The sequence below is a fragment of the Myotis daubentonii genome, chromosome 5, assembly GCF_963259705.1.
Source record: "Myotis daubentonii chromosome 5, mMyoDau2.1, whole genome shotgun sequence".
In the NCBI taxonomy this organism is placed as follows: domain Eukaryota; kingdom Metazoa; phylum Chordata; class Mammalia; order Chiroptera; family Vespertilionidae; genus Myotis; species Myotis daubentonii.
The window spans coordinates 26150214-26170288 of record NC_081844.1 but is presented as its reverse complement, the minus strand read 5'-3'; the positions used below and the strand labels follow the sequence as shown (position 1 = coordinate 26170288).

The 20075-nt window shown below is 44.1% G+C and overlaps 1 protein-coding gene across 1 annotated transcript; it reads left to right on the top strand.

The window, feature by feature from the left end:
• The first annotated feature begins 1810 nt into the window (after positions 1-1810).
• On the top strand, positions 1811-17886 carry LOC132235009 (zinc finger protein 709-like). The gene is made up of 4 exons (XM_059696703.1): positions 1811-1938; positions 14612-14738; positions 14939-15011; positions 15764-17886. Exons 1-4 carry the CDS (start codon positions 1936-1938, stop codon positions 16752-16754), a joined length of 1194 nt encoding a protein of 397 aa, XP_059552686.1. The 5' UTR covers positions 1811-1935; the 3' UTR covers positions 16755-17886.
• Positions 17887-20075: the final 2189 nt, after the last annotated feature.

Below are 20075 nucleotides of genomic sequence, written 5' to 3'. Positions count from 1 at the left end.
TTGATTCTCTCACTACTACCTCAAACGTCATGGTACTATTTCAGTCAGACCATGAAGAAAAAAGTAGTTTTAAGTACAAATACATATATTGATGTCCTGCCACTTAAAGGTACTTCATGCTTTAGACCACAAAAAGAATGAATTCCCTCCTAATATTTTCTCAGAGCCAAGAGCACTTTCTAGAACTTTAGATAATTTATTCCATTAGCATCATTTTCCAAGGTCATGAGAAAAATCTTTCTCTCTCCATGTGTACAAAAGACTCCCTGAGCTCCACTGGAGCTCATTGGCTGAGAAGACCATCTTGTAGGATGCCTTGAGTTCTCAAGGGGTTTGCCGTGTTGCAGGTGGATATACGGACACTAAGCATATTCTGGCCTTTTGTGTTTGCCATGATGAAGATCACAAGAAACACATGCTCTTTCCAAGATAGCATGTCTACAATGATGACCACAGTGATTAAAGGACCTTTGACAAGCAGAACAATTCGTGGCACTCAGTGCAAGGAGCACTGCAGCATTTTTTCCCAGATGGGGCCACAGCTGGAACTGTATAATTCCCACAGGTGCAAATAAGAGTAAGGTGTGGAAGGGCAGGGATGCAATGTACTTTCTGCAGCAGCAGGTTCCTGAAGTTCAACCGTGCGAGAGAAGAGACCAAACATGTGTATCTTCCCCAGTGAACATGCATTCTTAGTAAGAGGTCATTTATTTGAGGTTGAGATGAGAGAGAAAACAAAACAAAAAGCCAGAGGTATTCCAGAGTAGAAAATCAGAATGATTTCTAGAAAAACTGCTTGGAGACTATTGTTTTTGAGATAGCTGTGAAAAGGAAGGTGAAAAAAAGATGATGAAATGCGAATACATTCTCCATCCCAGTTCCGCATGGTGAATGCCCACAGACCTTTCTTCCTGCTGTGTATGGTGATTGGTGCTGCTCCTCCCCGTGTGGGCCTCCTGGTAAGCTGAGTCCTGGGAGAAACGTGTGCCCTCCTTTTCTCTCTCCGTTGAGGTCACCTGTGGTTCTGTGGCTCTGCCCTCAGGCTGCCTGTGTCAGGTGGCCTCCAGGTTCTTCTGTGTCCCAGGCTTGATGGGGTTATTGCTGCAGTTTGGGTGGAAATGTTTGAGCATTTCCTCAGGGGCTGGAGAGAGGCAATGGTCAGAGCCAGGAAGCTGTGATACTCTATGGAGAGGCTGCCTGTGCTTCCATGTCCGGAACACTTTTTTAAAAATATATTTTATTTATTTTTTACAGAGAGGAAGGGAGAGGGATAGAGGGCCAGAAACATCGATGAGAGAGAAACATCGATCAGCTGCCTCTTGCACAGCTACTGGGGATGTGCCCGCAACCAAGGTACATGCCCTTGACCAGAATCGAACCTGGGACCCTTCAGTCCGCAGGAAGATGCTCTATCCATTGAGCCAAACCGGGTAGAGCGGGAACATTTTCTAAAGTTAACCATTCTAAATACTCAGAACTCATTCCTGTCCTCTCTCCCGGAAAGATGGCTTGTTTTTGGTTTCAGTGCTCTTTATTGGAACCTTTTTTTACAAATGTCAGACTCCAGGTGTCAACAAAGATGAAAATGGAGCCAGATTCATTAGGTGCCTTTTCATTGTGTGTGTTTGCAAGGAAGGACCACTGTTCCCTGGGACTCTCAGCGCTGCCTCTCAGCGCAAACGTCCCTGGACAGGAGATCTGGCTGCTTTGGGCTCAGGCCTGTGCACCTCAGGCGCTAGGGGGCGTGTGGTGCACAGTGTCTGTCATCTGAGCTGGGCGCCGGGTGGGCGGGGCTACGCCCTGCAACCACCCGGATGTTCCTTTCGCTTCAGACGCCCTGGGGTCGCATCTCTCTTGTTCTGGCTTCATCCGTGGAGCTGCGATCTGTAAGGTGGTGGGAGCTGCAGGCGGACTCGGGAGGCCCAGGAACCAGAAATGGTGAGTGTGCGGCCGGCGCGGGGACGGGAGGAGGGGCGGGTGGAGCCGCCGTGGCGGGACCGTCTCTCCACGGTCAGGTCCGGAGCCTGCGGACCCGAGGCGCCGGGGGCTCCGCTGAAACTGCAGGCCCCTCGGGCTCGCAGGGCGGGGCCCAGCCGGGACCCGGGCGTCCAGGGTGTCCCCGCGGCAGGGCCTTGGGCTGCGGAGCGCGTCTGGGCAGCTCTGCACCCGCATCCCCGCGGCTCCGCAGTCGGTGCGGGGACCACGGGGAGGGTCATGGGGACAATGGTGACTCGGTCCCCGCGGTTCGTGCATGGGAGGAGCTGTGGTCTGTGGGGACCCCGGTCCATCCTTTCTCCCCAGAAGGACCCGTTTTCTCCTGAGTTTTGATGTTTGTGGAGCAGGCTCTCAAGTCCACCCCCTGTCCCCCAGGCCTAGCTCTGCAGCAAATGCCTGCATTTCCAGTCTCTCCCCCGAATCCTAACCGCCATCTTCCTTCTCTGAATCACAGCATCTTATCAGCTATTTGTTTAGTGGTGCTTTTGAAACTGTTAAACACAAAATTCAACTGAATAAATTGGGAGGTCTAATTGGCTTGATTCCCATTCACGAATCTGAATGGGCCGCATCCCATCTAGAAAATAGAATCTGAGGAGCTTTTCAGAATGGAAGGCGTTTACAATAGGCAGAAAGGAAGCGTCATTAAGAGGTTGAATAGTATCTCAGGCAGGGTCACCCTTCCTTAGGGGAAGGAACAGCAGGAGTCTTTAGACGGATTAGTGTGGAACAGCAACTTGCAGATTGATTGGGTTAGATTAGAATTTTACTCCTGGGAGAGGTGAAACTGCAGTTACCTACAGTCCTGCACCCCTGAACCTGGGGAGGACATCTGGAGGCAGTTTTGTTGTTTTCACTTCTCTTACAAACCTGCATGGTGTAGCGTGCTACACACCTAGGCCATATGGTGTAGCCTGTGGGTTCTAGGCAACAAACCTGTGCAACATGCTTCTGTACTGAATACTGTAGACAATTGTAATGCAATGGTAGGAAGCATTTATGAAAAGGTGCAGTAAAAATGTGTGCAAGGTAAGGAAATGGTACATCTGTGTGGGGCACTGACCCTGAATGGGCTGCAGGACTGGAGGCTGCTCTGCAGGAGTCAGTGATTGGTGAGTGAATATGAAGGCCTAGGATGTTACTGTGCACGACTGTAGACTTTATCACACTGTACACTTAGGCCCGGAAATTTACAAAAATCAGATTCATCAAGCCCAGGAGGCAATGATGCAATCAGAAGGCACAGTCAACACAAGACCTGTGAGGCTGCTGCCCGCATAAACAGCATACTGCTTCACAGCAAAGTTTTCTGTCACTAAGTAGAAATCACACAAAGATAAAGAGGATAGTATGGCAAATGCATAAACCAGTTTCTCATCATCATCAAGTATTCTATGCAGTGACCGTAACTGTGTATGCTGGACTTTCATAGGACTGGCTGCACAGGGAGCTTGTTTACACCAGCATCACTATAAACTGCATGGTCCTATGATGTTATGGTGGGTATGACATCACTAGGTGATCAGAATTTTTCAAACCCATTATAATCTTTTTTAAAAATACCCCAAGATATGTTTTCATTGATTTTAGGAAGAGGAAGGGGCGGGGGGGGGGGGGAGAAATGAACATTGATGTGAGAGAAATATCCAATGGTTGCCTCTCATATCCCGCCCCCCCCCCCCCCCCCCCAGAGATCAAACCTGCAATCCAGGCAATGTGCCCTGACCTGGGATCAAAACTGCAACCTTTTGTTGTATGAAATAACACTCCAACCAACTGAGCCACTCAATTGGGGCCAAATCCATTATAATCTTATGGGACCACCATCCTATATGTGGTCAATTGTTGACCATAGGTTCATGACTGTACTGGTTTTGATGGTGTGACTTATACAAGTGATCCATTGTGGGCCTGTTGTCTCTTATTGATTGATTGTATATTTTTTATTGTTGATAGTATTATAGATATCTCCCATTCCCGCCCCCCCCCCCATACTCCCTTCTCCCAGTCCCTACCCACCCCCCCCCAGGTCTTCACTACCCTATTGCCTGTGTCCATGGGCTATGCATATAAGTATATTAGAGGCCTGGTGCATGAAATTCGGGCACTTGGGGGTCCCTCAGCCTGGCCTGCACCCTCTCGCCGTCCAGGAGCCCTCGGGGGATGTCCGACTGACACGAGGAGTGCACCTAAGCCAGCAGTTGGACATCCTTAGCGCTGCCATGGAGGCAGGAGACGCTCCCGCCACTGCCGCCGTGCTCACCAGCTGTGAACCTGGCTTCTGGCTGAGCGGCACCCCCTCTGTGGGAGCGCACTGACCACCAGGGGACAGCTCCTGCATTGAGTGTCTGCCCCCTGGTGGTCAGTGTGCGACATAGTTCTGCCATTCAGTTGATTTGCATATTAGCCTTTTATTTTATAGTATAAGGTAAGCTCTTTGGTTTATCTCTTCTTGACCCTCCAACCCCACATTGAGGTATGTCAGTCTGTTCCACGCCTCCATGCTTTGGGTGTTTTTTATTTGTCAATTCATTTTATTCATTAGATTCCACAAATAAGTGAGATTATGTGATATTTGTCTTTCTCAGATTGGCTTATTTCACTTAGCAGGTCCATCCATGCTGTCCCATAGGGTAAGAGATCCCTCTTTTAGAGAGAGAGGAAGGGAGAGAAACATGGATGTGAGAGCAGAACATCAATTGGCTGCCTCCTGCACACTCCTTATCAGGTATCAAGTGTGCAACCCAAGCATGCACCCTGACAGCCAATCAAACCAGCAACCTTTCAGTGCATGGGAAGACACTCAGCCAACTGAGCAACACTACCCATAGCCTGTTCTCTCTTTTTCTTTTTTTAAAAAAAAAATCTTTGTTGAGAGTATTACAGATGTCCAGTTTCTTATCCCATACTGCCCGCCTCCACCCGGTTCCCCCTGCCCCAGGCCTTCACCACCCTATTGTCTGTGTCCACAGGTATGATCTTTAATTAATCTTCCCACCTCCACTCCACCCTTCCCGCTGAGACTCTTTAGTCTATTCCACGGGTGGGCAAACTTTTTGACTCAAGGGCCACAATGGGTTCTTAAACTGGACCAGAGGGCCGGAACAAAAGCATGGATGGAGTGTTTGTGTGAACTAATATAAATTCAAAGTAAACATCATTACATAAAAGGGTACGGTCTTTTTTTTTTTTAGTTTTATTCATTTCAAACGGGCCGGATCCGGCCCGCGGGCCGTAGTTTGCCCATGGCTGGTCTATTCCATGCTTTCATGCATCTGGTTCTATTTTATTCATCCAGTTTACTTTGTTCATTTATTTTGATTTTTAGATTCAATTGTTGATAGATATGTATTTATTGCCATTTTATTGTCTCCTCCTTTTCTCTCTTCTTAAAGAAGACCCTTCAACGTTTCATGTAATACTGGTTTGGCGGTGATGAGCTCCGTTAGCTTTTTCTTGCTTGTGAAGCTCTTTATCGGACCCTCACTTCTAAATGAGAGCTTGGCTGGGGAGAGTCATCTTGGTTGTAGGTCCTTACTATTCATCATTTTGAGTATTTCTTGCCACTCCCTTCTGGCTGCAAAGTTTCTGTTGAGAAATCACCCGACAGTCATATAGGGGCTACCTTGTAGGTAACTAACTGCTTTTCTCTTTCAGCTTTTAAGATTCTCTCTTTGTCTTCAGCCCTTGGCATTGTAATTATGATGTGTCTTGGTGTGGGCCTCCTTGGATTCTTCTTGTTTGGGACTCTGTGCTTCCTGGACTTGTAGGGGAAGTTTTCTGTCATTCCTTCTTCAAATAGGTTTTCAATAGCTAGCTCTCTCTCTTCTCCTTCTGGCACCCCCATAATGCAGATGTTGGTATGCTTGAAGTTTTCCCAGAGGCTCCTTACACTGTCTTCATATTTTTGGATTCTTTTTTCTTTTTGCTGTCCTGTTTGGGTGTTTTTTGCTTCCTCATATTCCAAACCATTGATTTGATTCTCAGAATCATCTACTCTACTGTTGACTCCCTGTAAATTATCCTTTATTTCAGTTAGTGTATGCTTAATTTCTGACTGGTCCTTTTTCATATCTTTGACATTCTCACTAAGATCCTTAAAAATCTCATGAAGATCCTTGAGTAACCTCATAACCATGGTTTTGAACTCTGTATCCAGTAGTTTGATTGCTTCCATTTCTTTCACTTGTGATGTTTCTTTGTCTCTACATTTTGGCTGCTTGCTTCCCTGTGTTTGTTTCTATGTACTAGGTGAAGGGGATTTATCAGGGTAGGGCAAACAGTATGCTCCAGACTGAAGGAGACTCAGATATGGCTGCCAGTCAGCTCTGCCACAGGGGAGGTCCCAGCAGAGAAACAGTGACCCCTGCCAGCACCCCCTGTTTGGGAGAGAGCTGCCCCCAAGTTCCTGCCCTGATGCCAGACAATCCAGTTCTTCCTCGTGTGTCTAGGTCCCCCAGCACTGGAGCTCAGAAGTGGCAGGACCGTGTAAGTTTGTGCATGGGCCCTTTAAGAGGAACATCTGGGATTCCACCAACCTCCATGTCACTCAGCCACAATCCCCACTGGTTTTTACAGCCTGTAGTTGTGGGGACTTCTCTTCCCAGCTCTGGAACCCTGGGCTGGGGGTCTGGTGTGGGGCTGCGACCCCTTGCTCCTCACGTGCGGCCTCTGCAGAGATGATCTCCTTCCTGATTAAAACAATGGCACATGTGTGTGTCAGATCAGCTCATTCCACACCTCCACCCCTCCTACTTGTCTCAATGGGCTTTCTTCTTTACTCTCTAGTTGTAGGACTTCCATTCAGCCAACTTTCAGGCGGTTCTGAATGATGGCTGTGCTGTATTTTAGGTGTAATTTTGATGTGGTTGTGGGAGATGGCGAGTACCAGCATTTACCTGTGTCGCCATCTTGGTTCTCCCTGTTCTCTCCTTTTTAATAAAACAGACTTAGTATTTTTTTAAAAAACAATTTTTTAACATATTTTATTGATTTTTTACAGAGAGGAAGGGAGAAGGATAGAGAGTTAGAAACATCAATGAGAGAGAAACATCCATCAGCTGCCTCCTGCACACCTCCTACTGGGGATGTGCCCACAACCAAGGTACATGCCCTTGACCGGAATCGAACCTGGGACCTTTCAGTCCGCAGGCCAACGCTCTATCCACTGAGCCAAACTGGTTAGGGCCAGACTTAATATTTTAATTGTTTATCATTTCCCACAGTCAATGAATGGCTATGTTTAAAAGGTTTATTGTATGTGTGTGGATATTTTACATGAGAACAGTAGCTGATAACTACCTGGACCTACTTGCATAAAGTCTTTGTGCCTCTCTTTCGAGAACCTTTCCTGGGCACAGACATCCTATGGGAAGCCCTTAGAGTGGAGGTTCCTCTTGGGTAACCTTTCCACGTGTCCTGGGTCAGTGCTGCCTCACCCTGAGCTTGTCACCTTTAAATGTTTATTCATTTTATGCTAGTCTGGGGTTTATAGTGAATAAAAATGTATTTCATCACTGCAACTTGAAACACAGTATAAAATGTTTTTAAATATGCTAGAGACAAGTGGCTTTAGGAGAAATAAAATATTCATTGTTACATCTCATGTATTAAAGTTTTGTTCCCTAGCCAGTTTGGTTCAGTGGGTAGAGCATGGGCCTGTGGACTGAAGAGTCTTGGTTTTGATTCTGGACCAGGGCACATATCTCGGTTGCAGGCTCAAACCCCGGCCTTGGTAGGGGTGCATGCAAGAGGCAAGCAATTGATAGTATTTCTCTCACTTCAATGTTTCCCTCTCCCTGTCTCTCCCTCTCCCTTCCACTCTCTAAAAATCAATGGAAAAATATCCTTGGGTGAGGATTAATAAAAAAGAAATAATAAAGTCTTGTTTCGCTTTTCCTTTTGAGTGTGGGTAGGAATAGTAAAAGGGCTATTCTTTTATTTTGAGTGAGTCAAATGGATTTTCAGGGCTTAGAACAAATGTATAGAAGTATGATTAATAGTTTATAAAATGCCCAGCCAGTGTAGCTTGTGACCTGGAGGTCACAGTTTGATTCCTGGTCAGGGCATATATCTGTGTTTCAGGGTCGAGCCCCAGTAGGGGGCATGCAGGAGGCAACCAGTCGATGGTTCTCTCTCATCACTGATATTTCTCTCTCTTTTTCCCTCTTCCTTCCTCTCTCTGAAATCAATACAAACATTTTTTTATGATGAAAAATACATTTATTTTTTAATGTATACATGTACACTGATAGTCCGACAGAAAACTTTATGACTCCGTTTGATATTATCAGTGGCAAACATTTTTCAAAAATAGTTTATAAAACACAGTCTTGCCCTGGCTACTGTGACTCAGTTGGCTAAGCATTGCCCCATGCACCAAAAGTTTGGGGGTTCCATTCCCAGTTGTGGTGTTTATGGGAAGAAACTGATCAATGTTTCTCTGTCACATTGATGTTTCTCTCTCTCCCTTCCCCTTCCTTTCTCTCTGAAAAAAATCAAAAACATTTTTAAAAATCTTGCCATCCTATATAATTAAAGGCTGATATGCAAATTGTCCCCTCGGGAATTCAACTGACCAGGAGTTTGACCGCTCACTATGACATGCACTGACCACCAGGGAGAGGTGCGGAATGAAGGAAGGCCCCGGCCAGCAGCTAGAGGACGGAAGGCCGTAGCCATCAGATGGGGGAAGGAAGGCCCCAGCTGGCAGCGGGGGTGAGGAAGGCCCCAATTGGCCTAAATCAGCCCTGACTGCCGGCCAGGCCTAGGAACCCTACCCGTGCATGAATTTCGTGCACCGGGCCTCTAGTGGAAACAGTAAACAATGAACTTTTTTTTTTTTTTGGCAATGCAATAGATATTTGTGGATTTTCTTGTTGAGCTAGAAAAGTGTCTTACAATTTTTTTCTCTCCTTGACACATAAACACTGGTGGAGTATTTTTAAAAATATATTGTTGGTTTTTTAAAATTTATCTACATTGTTGAAAGTATCATTGATGTCCCCCTTGTTATTATTTACTAGAGGCCTGGTACACGATATTCGTGCACTTGGTGGGGGGGGGCTCTCAGCCCAGCCTGAGCCCTCTCACAGTTCAGGACCCCCAGGGGGTCCTTAGCGCTGCCACAGAGGTGGGAGAGGCTGTGGCTGCACTCAACCAGCCCTGAGCCCAGCTTCTGGCTGAGCGGCTCTCCCCCTGTGGGAGCGCACTGACCACCAGGGGGCATCTCCTGCATTGAGCATCTGCCCCCTGGTGGTCAGTGCATGTCATAGCGACCATCTGCCCCCTGATGGTCAGTGTGTGTCATAGTGACCAGTTGTTCCACCGTTCAGTCGATTTGCATATTAGCCTTTTATTATATAGGATTTCAGAGAGAGGGAGAGGGAAAGAGAAAAAAACATCAATGATGAAAGAGAATCACTGATTGGCTGCCTCTTCCATGCCCCCTACTGGGGATGGAGCCCACAACCCAGCATGTGTCCTGACCAGGAATCAAACCGTGACTTCCTGGTTCATGGGTTGACACTCAGCTACTGAGCCACACCAGCCAGGCTAAATACCGTGTCTAAATGACTTTGCTAGATCGTTGGAACACTGGCAATGTGTCATTTAAAATATCAGTGGTGGCCCAGAGCAACCTCATGGGGAGCAGAAGCCTAAGGCCAGTCACTTAAAGCTCAGGAAGGTTCCCACCCCAAGCCTCCAAAGGGAAGTAGTTGAAGGCCCCTGATTTTTTCTGGGGAGCCTCACCCTTCAGGTGTCCTACCTGCTCAGCCCCACCATGGAAGAAGCCTCTACTGTGAGAAGCTACAGCCCTGGGAAGCTGGGGAAGCAAGTGGACATGAGGGAGGGTATGCTGCCCCTTCTGAGGTTTTAGTTATGGTTCCCTGGGGCCTTTTTCTAGACAGATTGGATTTTGTATCCACAGTGTAATTGCACTCAGAGTGTATGTAGTTTGTGCACGTTGAGAAAGTCTGGGAAAGTCAGGGGTCTTTGTCTCGGGTTAGGGATTGTCACTTTGGGAGTTCATTTGGGCCAGAACCTTACACTGAATCCAGCAGTGTTTTCTCACTATGAGCTGAAGCCTGAGAGAGGGAGCAGTTTCGTTATTCCCTGGGAAGAGAAGCTCCCAGAGTTCATTCTGTGGGTTGTTCAGGTGTCCTTCCACCCCTTCCCCAGTGACTATCCCACTGTTTTCAGACAAAGTGGAAGGTCCTCTTCCCCACTGGCTGCTGCCAGGAGTTGAGTTCTTATGATATCTCAAGAAAAATAACTTTCTGAGACTCATGGGGAGAACAAGTGATTTTTTTTTATTTTATTGATTTTTTTACAGAGAGGAAGGGAGAGAGATAGAGAGTTAGAAACATCCATGAGAGAGAAACATCCATCAGCTACCTCCTGCACACCCCCTACTGGGGATGTGCCCGCAACCAAGGTACATGCCCTTGACCGGAATCAAACCTGGGACTCTTCAGTCCGCAGGCCAACGCTCTAGCCACTGAGCCAAACTGGTCAGGGCTATATCTGGGTTTCTAAAGTCCCATCTCCCTTAATCCTGTCATAGAAGAAGTGTAGCTTGGGTTTCAGTAAAGCTAGAAGCAAAGCCACTGTCCAGAGTTTCCATTCCATGTTGCAGCTGGATCCAGTACAGCATTAGGCTAGCTGCAGTCCACTAGTCCATTGTGGGTGAGGGTCCACATGGCTGTGGGCCACATAGGAGAATGCCAGAGAGCACGCTCCAAGCAACAGGAGCCCCAAGGGTCCTGAAGGCACAAGAGAGGGAATTTCTCTGTTCGGGGATGTTCAGGGATTAAATATCCCAAATCTTCATGTGCTTGCAGTGCATGGCCAATGACCTTTGTTCCCAGGTAAGACTGACAGACAAGTACCTTTCCTATTTCACCCCAACTTTACTGGGTATGCATCTATCTTCCCTTTGTCCAGTCCCCTTTCCTCAGGATATGCCTATAATGCCTGGCCTTCCCTTCATATTATTAATAACAATGGTTATTACAACAGTATCATCCCCCCCCCCCAACCCTCCCACCCCCGAGAGAAAAGGAACCTCTTTGTAATCTTACAAAGCAAAAATGGACTAAGGTCTCCATCTCTTGTAACTGCATCCTGCTGTGAAGGGACATAGTCCTGCCTATCCCAAGGCTCAAAGGTTCTCCCTGTCTGACCAGGAAGGAGGTAGCTAAAGAGACAGCGAATCTTCATGTAGGGATTCTGTAAAGTCCAGGTCATTCTGGTGTCCCTGGGAGGTGACATAGGCAATGTCTAGGAGGCTGGTTCATTGGACAAGCTGGCATTCTTGTTCTGTTCTAGAAATGACAGACTTGACAAGAAGGTTAACAGGCACAATTCAAAAGTGAGGAGACTAAACATCTAGTGACAGGTGAGAGCCCGTGTGGTAAAGGGAAAGATTAACTTACAGTGTCCCCAGTTAGGTTGGGGGAATAACTTCTTCCCTGGAGGCAGGTGTGTCGCACCTGTCGGAAACTTTTGTCCATCATACATAACACATTGCAGACGGATCCTGAGAATTCTCGTGTTTCTGTTCTAAGGCTTGAGGCCAATCACGAGAACTCTTTAAAAAGATATTAGCTTGTAAGAATATGTAATAAATAACTTAAAAATGCAATGGGTATTTAATTTTAAAGCGTGCCTTTAACATTTATGTAAAACATTTTTTGTACTCGTTCAATATAAACTTATCTGGCCACTGGGTAAAGCTAGCAATAAAACTACTGGTCCGCAATGTGTTAACTCACATTAAGCTAAGGGAAATCTTCTAAGATTTAACGAGTGGGAAACTATGAGCCTTTTCTGTCTGAACCCTTTGGACAGAAAAGGGAACGTAGTTTCTAGTGGAGCCGATAGACTGTCCATACTTCATTGACTCAGCTATAAGTCCAAACCACTGACTCTTATTTTCAGGACACAGTGATTCAGATGGCTTCTAAGAGAGGCCTATATTGTGTGAGCACGTAATCAGGTAAATAAGGACATGGGCATACATTCTATGAAAATAGAAGAACACAAAACACAGCGTTAATGCATACAGCAAATCTAAACTAAGTGAAAAGATTTCCAGATACAAGGCTTCTGCTGGGATTAAATCACACCATGACAGTCTGATAGACTGTCCGAAGGTAAAACATCTCTGGTGATATCATCAGGGCTGAGGCCTGTATGGCAGTGGTTGGCAAATCGCGGCTCGCAAGCCACATGCGACTCTTTGGCCCCTTGAGTGTGGCTCTTCCACAAAATACCACGTGCGGGCGAGCGCGCATGTACAGTGTGATTGAAACTTTGTGGCCCATGCGCAGAAGTCGGTTTTCGGCCTGGGCGAGTCTATTTTGAAAAAGTGGCGTTAGAAGAAGTGAGGGGTATCGGTCGGTCAGGCGAGGGGAGACGTGGCGCAGGCGGGCCTCAGGATACGCAGCGCGGGGGAGGCGCGCATGATTCCTGCTCGAGTTGAGTGAGCCAGTCAGTCAGCAGTCTCATTGTGCAGTGGTTAGTGCTAGTCGCATCCACAAATCGTTCGCGGGTGACAGAAGTACCTACTCGAGCCGTAACCGGTTTGGCTCAGTGGATAGAGCGTCGGCCTGCGGACTGAAGGGTCTCAGGTTTGATTCTGGTCAAGGGCATGTACCTTGGTTACGGGCACATCCCCAGTGGGGGGTGTGCAAGAGGCAGCTAATCAATGTTTCTCTCTCATTGATGTTTCTAACTCTCTCTCTCCCTTCCTCTCTGTAAAACATCAATAAAATATATATATATATGTATATATATTTAAAAAAAAAGTACCTACTCGAAGCAGTTACCTGTATTTTTCCAACCGGCTGCAAATCCTACAGGTATTTTTGTCATCAATTTAAGAATTGTAATTATTTTGTATTGGTGACTTTATTATTATTTTAGCAAAGGCCAGCTTAGGAGTACCCTAATTAAGTTAATAACAATGTACCTACCTATATAGTTTAAGTTTAAAAAATTTGGCTCTCAAAAGAAATTTCAATCGTTGTACTGTTGATATTTGGCTCTGTTGACTAATGAGTTTGCCGACTACTGCTGTATGGCATACACAAACATAGCCTTAAAAACAATACTTTGAAGACAGTTTATTGCATTGGAGTCTAATATTCCCAATTGTGATGTCCACTGAAACACTATTTTTCTCCCTAAGATTACCCTCATTTTCAAAGAGATTGCATTAAGTCCAGTTTTAGTTTGGCCTGATTGTTTGAATAAGCACAACAAGAATAGCAACTGATCAAATCAATAACATGGGCTCTTTCAAATTTGCTTTGCTTGATTTTTCACAAGGAATCTTTAAATCAGCGGTTCTCAACCTGTGGGTCGTGACCCCTTTGGTGGTCGAACGACCCTTTCACAGGGGTCACCTAAGACCATCCTGCGTATCAGATATTTACATTACGATTCATAACAGTAGCAACATTACAGTTATGAAGTAGCAACGAAAATAATTTTATGGTTGGGTCACAACATGAGGAACTGTATTAAAAGGGCCAGAAGGTTGAGAACCACTGCTTTAAATTGACCTTTAGTGAGCAGTCAGCCCCTCAGGAGGAGAAGTCAAGCCACAGTTGGCATTAGGCTGAGCCTGAAATACCTGTAGGTTTGGGTCAGGTCCTCAAGTCCTCGATGTCCACGAAGGTGTCTTGAGGTTCCTTCCCTGCCATCTTTCAGGAAAATAACCTTCATACTTTACCTGGAAAGACTGTGATGAACCACATGACCAAGCAAGGTATTAGGCCATTTCTGCACGTGAGTTTTGATTGACCGATCAGCTTCAAGAGTCAGTCTCAATTCCTTAAGGCTTTCTGGTGACATCCAGAATCCAGGCATGTCTCTCTTGGACATGGCATTCCAAAGTCTTGGTTAATAGGGCCACATAGTTTGAAACTGGTCTTATTGGATTAATGCAAAGAAATGTACTGCCATGACTCACTCATTAAGAATTGCCAAAATCTGGAGGGATCAGGTAGGGAGGAAAAAAGGTAAAAGTAAGCAATTAGCATTCCCTAAATTGGCAAACACATTTTATCCTGGCCAGCATGGCTCAGTGGTTGAGTGTCAGCCTATGAACCAGGAGGTCATGTTTCAATTCCTGGTCAGGGCATATGCCCGTTTGCAGGCTCAGTGCCCAGTGCAGGAGGCAGCCAATCAATGATTCTATTTCATCATTGATGTTTCTATCTCTCCCTCCCCTTTCCTCTCTAAAATCAATACAAATATATATTAAAATACAAATAAATAAATAAATAAATATATTTTTTTAAAAAGATGAGTTTTCTCACAGGAATTGAGGTACTTAATATAGGAATATTATGTTATTTCAATTTTTTCAAAGTGATCTTTACTCTGACATTAGAGAGTAATGAAGACTTTAAGTGATCACAATAAAATCATATCAATAAATTCCATGTGTTCATGAGGAATTGAGTGTGGCTAATAAATAATAGTCTGACAAGCAAGTCATAGAATGAATGTTGGGGACATTGTGTCCTATGTGAACTTCTTATGAAATATGTATAGATCCCTCGTGCTGTCTAACTCACCCATATACATATGTGGAATATTTTAGGACTCAGTGGCCTTTGAGGATGTTAATGTGGAGTTCACCATGGAGGAGTGGGCTTTCCTGGATCCAACCCAGAAGAAACTCTACACAGATGTGATGCTGGAAACCTTCTGGAACCTGGCATCAGTAGGTAGTGATGACAACTTCTTATTTATTTAGTCAATTAGAAAATTATGTTGCTTGCTCATCAGTGCTGCTTCAGGAACTGAAATGTGGAAAGGGAATACATTAATAATTAAACTAGGCATGATCACAGCTCATCGTGAACCTAAAGTCTAACCATTTTTTATACTAGTATTTTTAATAATTTATGATGCTTTTTTTTTCTAGCATGTATTTTAGAAGAAAAATGTGAAGATCATGACAGTGAAGATCAGTGTGAACATCATGAAATGAATCTTAGGTGAGTCACACGGACATGAGAAAGCAATGTTCCACAAGATAATCTTAATATATGATCAAATATTCCCAGTCAAGGGCAGATACCTGGGTTGCAGGTTCAATCCCTGGCCCTAGTCAGGGTATTTGCGGGAGGCAACCATCAATGGCTCTCTCTCACATCAATCTTTCTCTCTCTCTTCCTCCTTTCCTCCCTCTTCCTCCCTACCTTCCACTCTCTCTAAAAATGAATGGGAAAAAAAATCCTTTGGTGAGGAATAATAATAATAATAATAATAATAATAATAATAATAATAATAGATACACATGGGCCCTTGTGGGGTGGCTCAGTTGATTGTAGCATCATCCAGTATACCAAAAGGTTGCAGGTTTGATTCCCATTCAGGGCACATACATAGGTTGCAGGTTTGATCCCTGGTAGGGGCACATACAAGAGGCAACCAATTGATGTTTCTTTCTCACATTGATCTCTCTCTCTCTCTCTCATCTCAATAAACATATATTCTTTCGGGTAAGGATTTTTTAAAAAGTACATTAGGAACACTATTCAAAACATCATTAATGACTATGATTATTTTCATAATATCTACGATTGAGTCCACCTTCAAGGCTTTTAGTATATCCACGCTCAAACAACCTGAATGTGCAGAAACCCCACACTTTCCTTAAAAATGGTAAAAATGTCACTGTCATACTAGTAATAAATATAACATCATTGATAAGCAAAGTATTAATAAATGCTTCTGGTTTTTATGGCAGTCATATGGTGGAGAGCCTCTGTAAATGGAAGGATGGGAGTCAATTCATAGAAACCTTCAGACAGATTCCACATGATAATGAAAGGAAGAAAACTCCTACTGAAATACAACTACCCACGTCCAGGTTGTGGAGACAAGTCTTCATGCATTATTTATCCTTTAATAACCTCATGAGCTCTGACACTGGACCCCAACTATACCAGTGTGAGGAATATGAAGAGAAGCCTTATAAATGTAAGGAATGTGGGAAAGCTTTCAAGCATCTCCGATACATTAATGTACATGAAAAGAAACACAGTAGAGAAAGACCCTATGAATGTACAAAATGTGGCAAAGCCTACAGGTATTTAAGTAACTTATGTCGACATGCAAGAACTCATACTCAGGAGAAATTCTATGAGTGTAAGAAGTGTGGGAAAGCCTGGAGCTCTCTCCTCATATTTCAAAGACACATGATCAAGCACACTAGAGATGGACCTTTTAAATGTAAGGAGTGTGGGAAAGAATTCCGATGTCCAAGAAACTTTCGACATCATGAAATGATACACAATGGAGAAAGGCCCTATGAATGTAAGGAATGTGATAAAGCCTTCAGTTCTCTCAAATATCTTAAAAATCATACAAGGACTCATGATGGAAAGAAGCCTTATGAGTGTAAGGAATGTGGTAAAGCTTTCCGTTACCCCACTTCCCTTAGGAATCATGAAATAGCTCATACTGGGGAGAAACCCTATGAGTGTAAGCAATGTGGGAAAGCCTTTAGTCGTCTCAGTTACTTTCAAGTTCATGAAAAAACTCATAGTGAAGAGAAACCATATGAGTGTAAACAATGTGGCAAAGCTTTCCGTTCTCTCAAGTCCTCTCGAGTACACGAAAGAACACACAGTGGAGAAAAACCCTACGAATGTACAGAATGTGGTAAAATCTTCGGTTACTCAAGTAGTTTACATAAACATTTGAAAACACACTCTAGAGATAAACCCTGTTAATGTAAAGAATGTGGGAGAGCCTTATTTATCTTTCAGCTGTGCAATCACATAGGATGCTCCAGATTGGGGATGGGCCCTAGAAATGTCAGGAGTGTTAGAAAGCATTCATTTCTTCCAGTGTATTCTAAAGGATGAAAGAACTCACACTGAAGAGAGGCCTTGTCAGTATAAACATTGTAGAAAAGCCTTGGGTTGCCCTAGTTCTTTACAAAATCATACCCAAGAATAAGTGTATGAATATAAGGAGTGTGGGAAAGCCTTTCTTGGACATGTAAGAACGTACATGGAGAGAGCATATAAATATAGAGAATGTGCAAAAGCCTTCAACCATCCCTTTTTCTTGGAAAGACCATGAAAAAAAACTCAAAGCGGAGACAATTCTATTGAATGTAAACGATGTAGGAAAACCTTCATTTAGCCTCATATCCCCACAATGCCATGTGAGTATGTACACTGAATAGGTATTGTATAATGCTAGTGAAGACAAACTTTTAACAAATACTTTCAGAGGAGCTTGTAAACTGCACTGGAAGGCAATCATATTGCTGTAACTAGTACATGTAAACCCAGTGCAAATTAATTCCTATACTTCCAAAAATTCACAACATGAAAGAAATGCTATAAGCATTTAGACATTTATGGTCATTAACACTGACTTATTCTTAAAGTGATTCTCTGTAGTACAGAATTCTACTTTTGCAAGTAGAGGTAATATAATTCTGTAGAGACTTTAAGCCAGAGTTTGTAAGTTTAACAGGTTTTTTTTTTTTCCTTTTAGTCAGATAATAAACATTTATTACATCCATGGGTGAATGGAAGTGGTTTACTAATATGCAAGTAGGTTTAACTTTTATATAATTTTTGTAATTGTTCTGTAAGGAAAGGTACATTGAAAAGTGGTACTTGGGTATTTGTTCTTTTTTTCCTACTGGCCTCCTGTGACAAGTATTGGATGAATATGCTTCACCCATATATATAATCTATTTTGACAGAAAAGTGCCTTTTCATTGGCCTGAAGAGCCTTACTCCATTTTCCTGTAAATACATGTTTTTTAGTTTTTCAATTACAGTTGACATTCAGTATTATTTGTCAATAAATATTTGCGATATATTTGTACATATGCGAAGTTCATTGTAGAGTCCCATGTGAATTTTTTTCATCTATATCCTTTGCTTGTTATCATTGCTTTTGGCTGGGTTTGAACTATGATGATTGCATTAAGAAGAGAATACCTGTGATAGGACAATAAGATCTAGAGTCAGAGATGACCTTTCCTGACTCTGTTAGGTCAACGTGAGGAATGTTGTGAACTGTATTTTCCACAATCTGGTGCCTTAATGGTTCCGGTTCCGTGTTAGAAATCACTAAGGCCTCACTTCCATGAAACTTGAATGCAGAAATGAAATAGGATTAGATTGGTTTTGAATCCACTTGTAAAAAGGAGATGGCCAGAAGCATAGAGCTTTTGTGTACATTTGCTTTGAGTTTGTTCCCTCAATCTTTGCCCAGCCAGCCAAGAATATTCTCAAAACCACCAGCAACTGTGTCACTTCCCTTGATGTCAGGTGTAAGCTTTATAGATGTTCACAATTCAACATTAAAGACCCAGCATAGGTTGGCTTTTCCTGCAAGCCCATAGGTGTCCACCAGACAGCAAACATAGACTATCATGGTTGAGGCTGTTTTCTGAAGGGTGTGCACTGTTCTCTAGATTGTATTTGCACGAAGTCTAATTTGACAAGTAATCATTTTGTCCTGTTGTTTGTACTACTGACTGTGATTCAGATGCCACTGTGACAGCTGCAGTGGTGCAGTGCCACGGAGCCCGTGACAGTTTGTTCTTGTACCACCCTCTGCAGTGAGGGCTCTGAGCCAGTCCTTCCATGTGAGAATCGGCACTTTCCCCATTGCAGGCAGACTCTGGATGTGTGCTGTCACTCAGAGCTGAGCCTAATCTCTCCATGTTGTCAGTTATCTTTGCATGTGATTAAAATTATGTGCATTTTCTCTCTCTAATCAATGCTTCTGTACTTTTTAAAGAAATATGAACTGTTTGCCAAGCACTCTTATGCTAAGAACTATTATTGTTTTTATTTCCTGAGGATATAGTTAATATTCCAATGTAATTATATAATTTCAGATCAACCTGTAATTTTTCCCATTTAATCATTATACATTCTGAATCACAATTATCATGTGTGTACAAATTCAGACATGTTTTCCTGAGCCAAATTACATTTTTGTTTACTTATAGTTTTTGACATGAACTTCTTTCTTATTCATACAATTAAAAACTTCAGTCATGTTTTTTTTTTTAGTCCTCTCCAGTGAAAGTCCAAGAAAATCACATGTAGTAAGAGACATGTAATGGAATGAATTCAAATAATAAGAATGACCACAAACCATAAATGATCGAAGGGTGTAAGAGTAACAGCATATTTAAAAGGCTTTCTTTTTTATTTAATCCTATATAATGAAGAGTCCGCCCCTGAGTGTGTCTCTCATGGATGTGAAGAGTTGTAATCCGGTATGGTCTCACTCTGACCGCTGGGTACACTGGCTCTTGGACCTCCAAGGAGGCGCAAGGTCAGCCACTGTCTGGGGCCGCCATAGAGACACCTGCAGATTCCTCCTCTTTGTATGGGGTTTGGACGTGCCCAGACGAGGCCCAGCGGTGAAGCAAGGCCAGCAGGGCCTTGGGCCTTCATTTGGAAGCTCTCTGACCCAGCTGCAGTTTGACAGGTTGTAGGCGAAAGGACAGGCCATTCATATGCAAAAGCTGATGTCCACAGCTTGGGTGGGGTTGTGAATTAGGTGGGGCGGGATCTCTGGGAATCACTAGGGTGGAGCAAACAGCAATGGCTGCCAGCCCTGAACTGGAGAAGTCCCTGGTTCTCTGCATCCCGCGCCCCCGTGATCGCTGCAAACCCCTCTAAGAGAAAGCCGCCCTCACGTTCCTGTCCCGATGCCAGACAGTCCGGTTTCTCCCCGTATGTGCCTGGGTCCCCCAGAGTCTCGCCCGGAACTGGAGTTCAGAGCAAGCAGGAGCTTGTATCTCCATCCCGATTAAAAGAGCAGCGCATCCAGGTGCCAGCCCTTCCCCGCCTCCGCACCTCCTACCAGTCTCAGTGCGCCTTGTTCACCTCTCTAGCTGTGGAACTCCCACTCAGCCAGCCTTCCAGTGGTTCTGGGTGGTAGTTGTTCTGCCGTTTAGTTATGGTATTGATGTGGTTATGAAAGGCAGCAAGTACAGGCACTTACCTATGCCGCCATCTTGGTTCTCTCTAAACATTTTTCTTTCTTTTTTTTAATATATATTT

Excerpts from the sequence above, each read along its gene's own strand:
- LOC132235009 (XM_059696703.1), top strand. Across the intron at positions 14,739-14,938 it reads CTGGAACCTGGCATCAGTAG|CATGTATTTTAGAAGAAAAA; the intron begins GTAGTGATGACA and ends TTTTTTTTCTAG. Across the intron at positions 15,012-15,763 it reads CATCATGAAATGAATCTTAG|CAGTCATATGGTGGAGAGCC; the intron begins GTGAGTCACACG and ends TGGTTTTTATGG.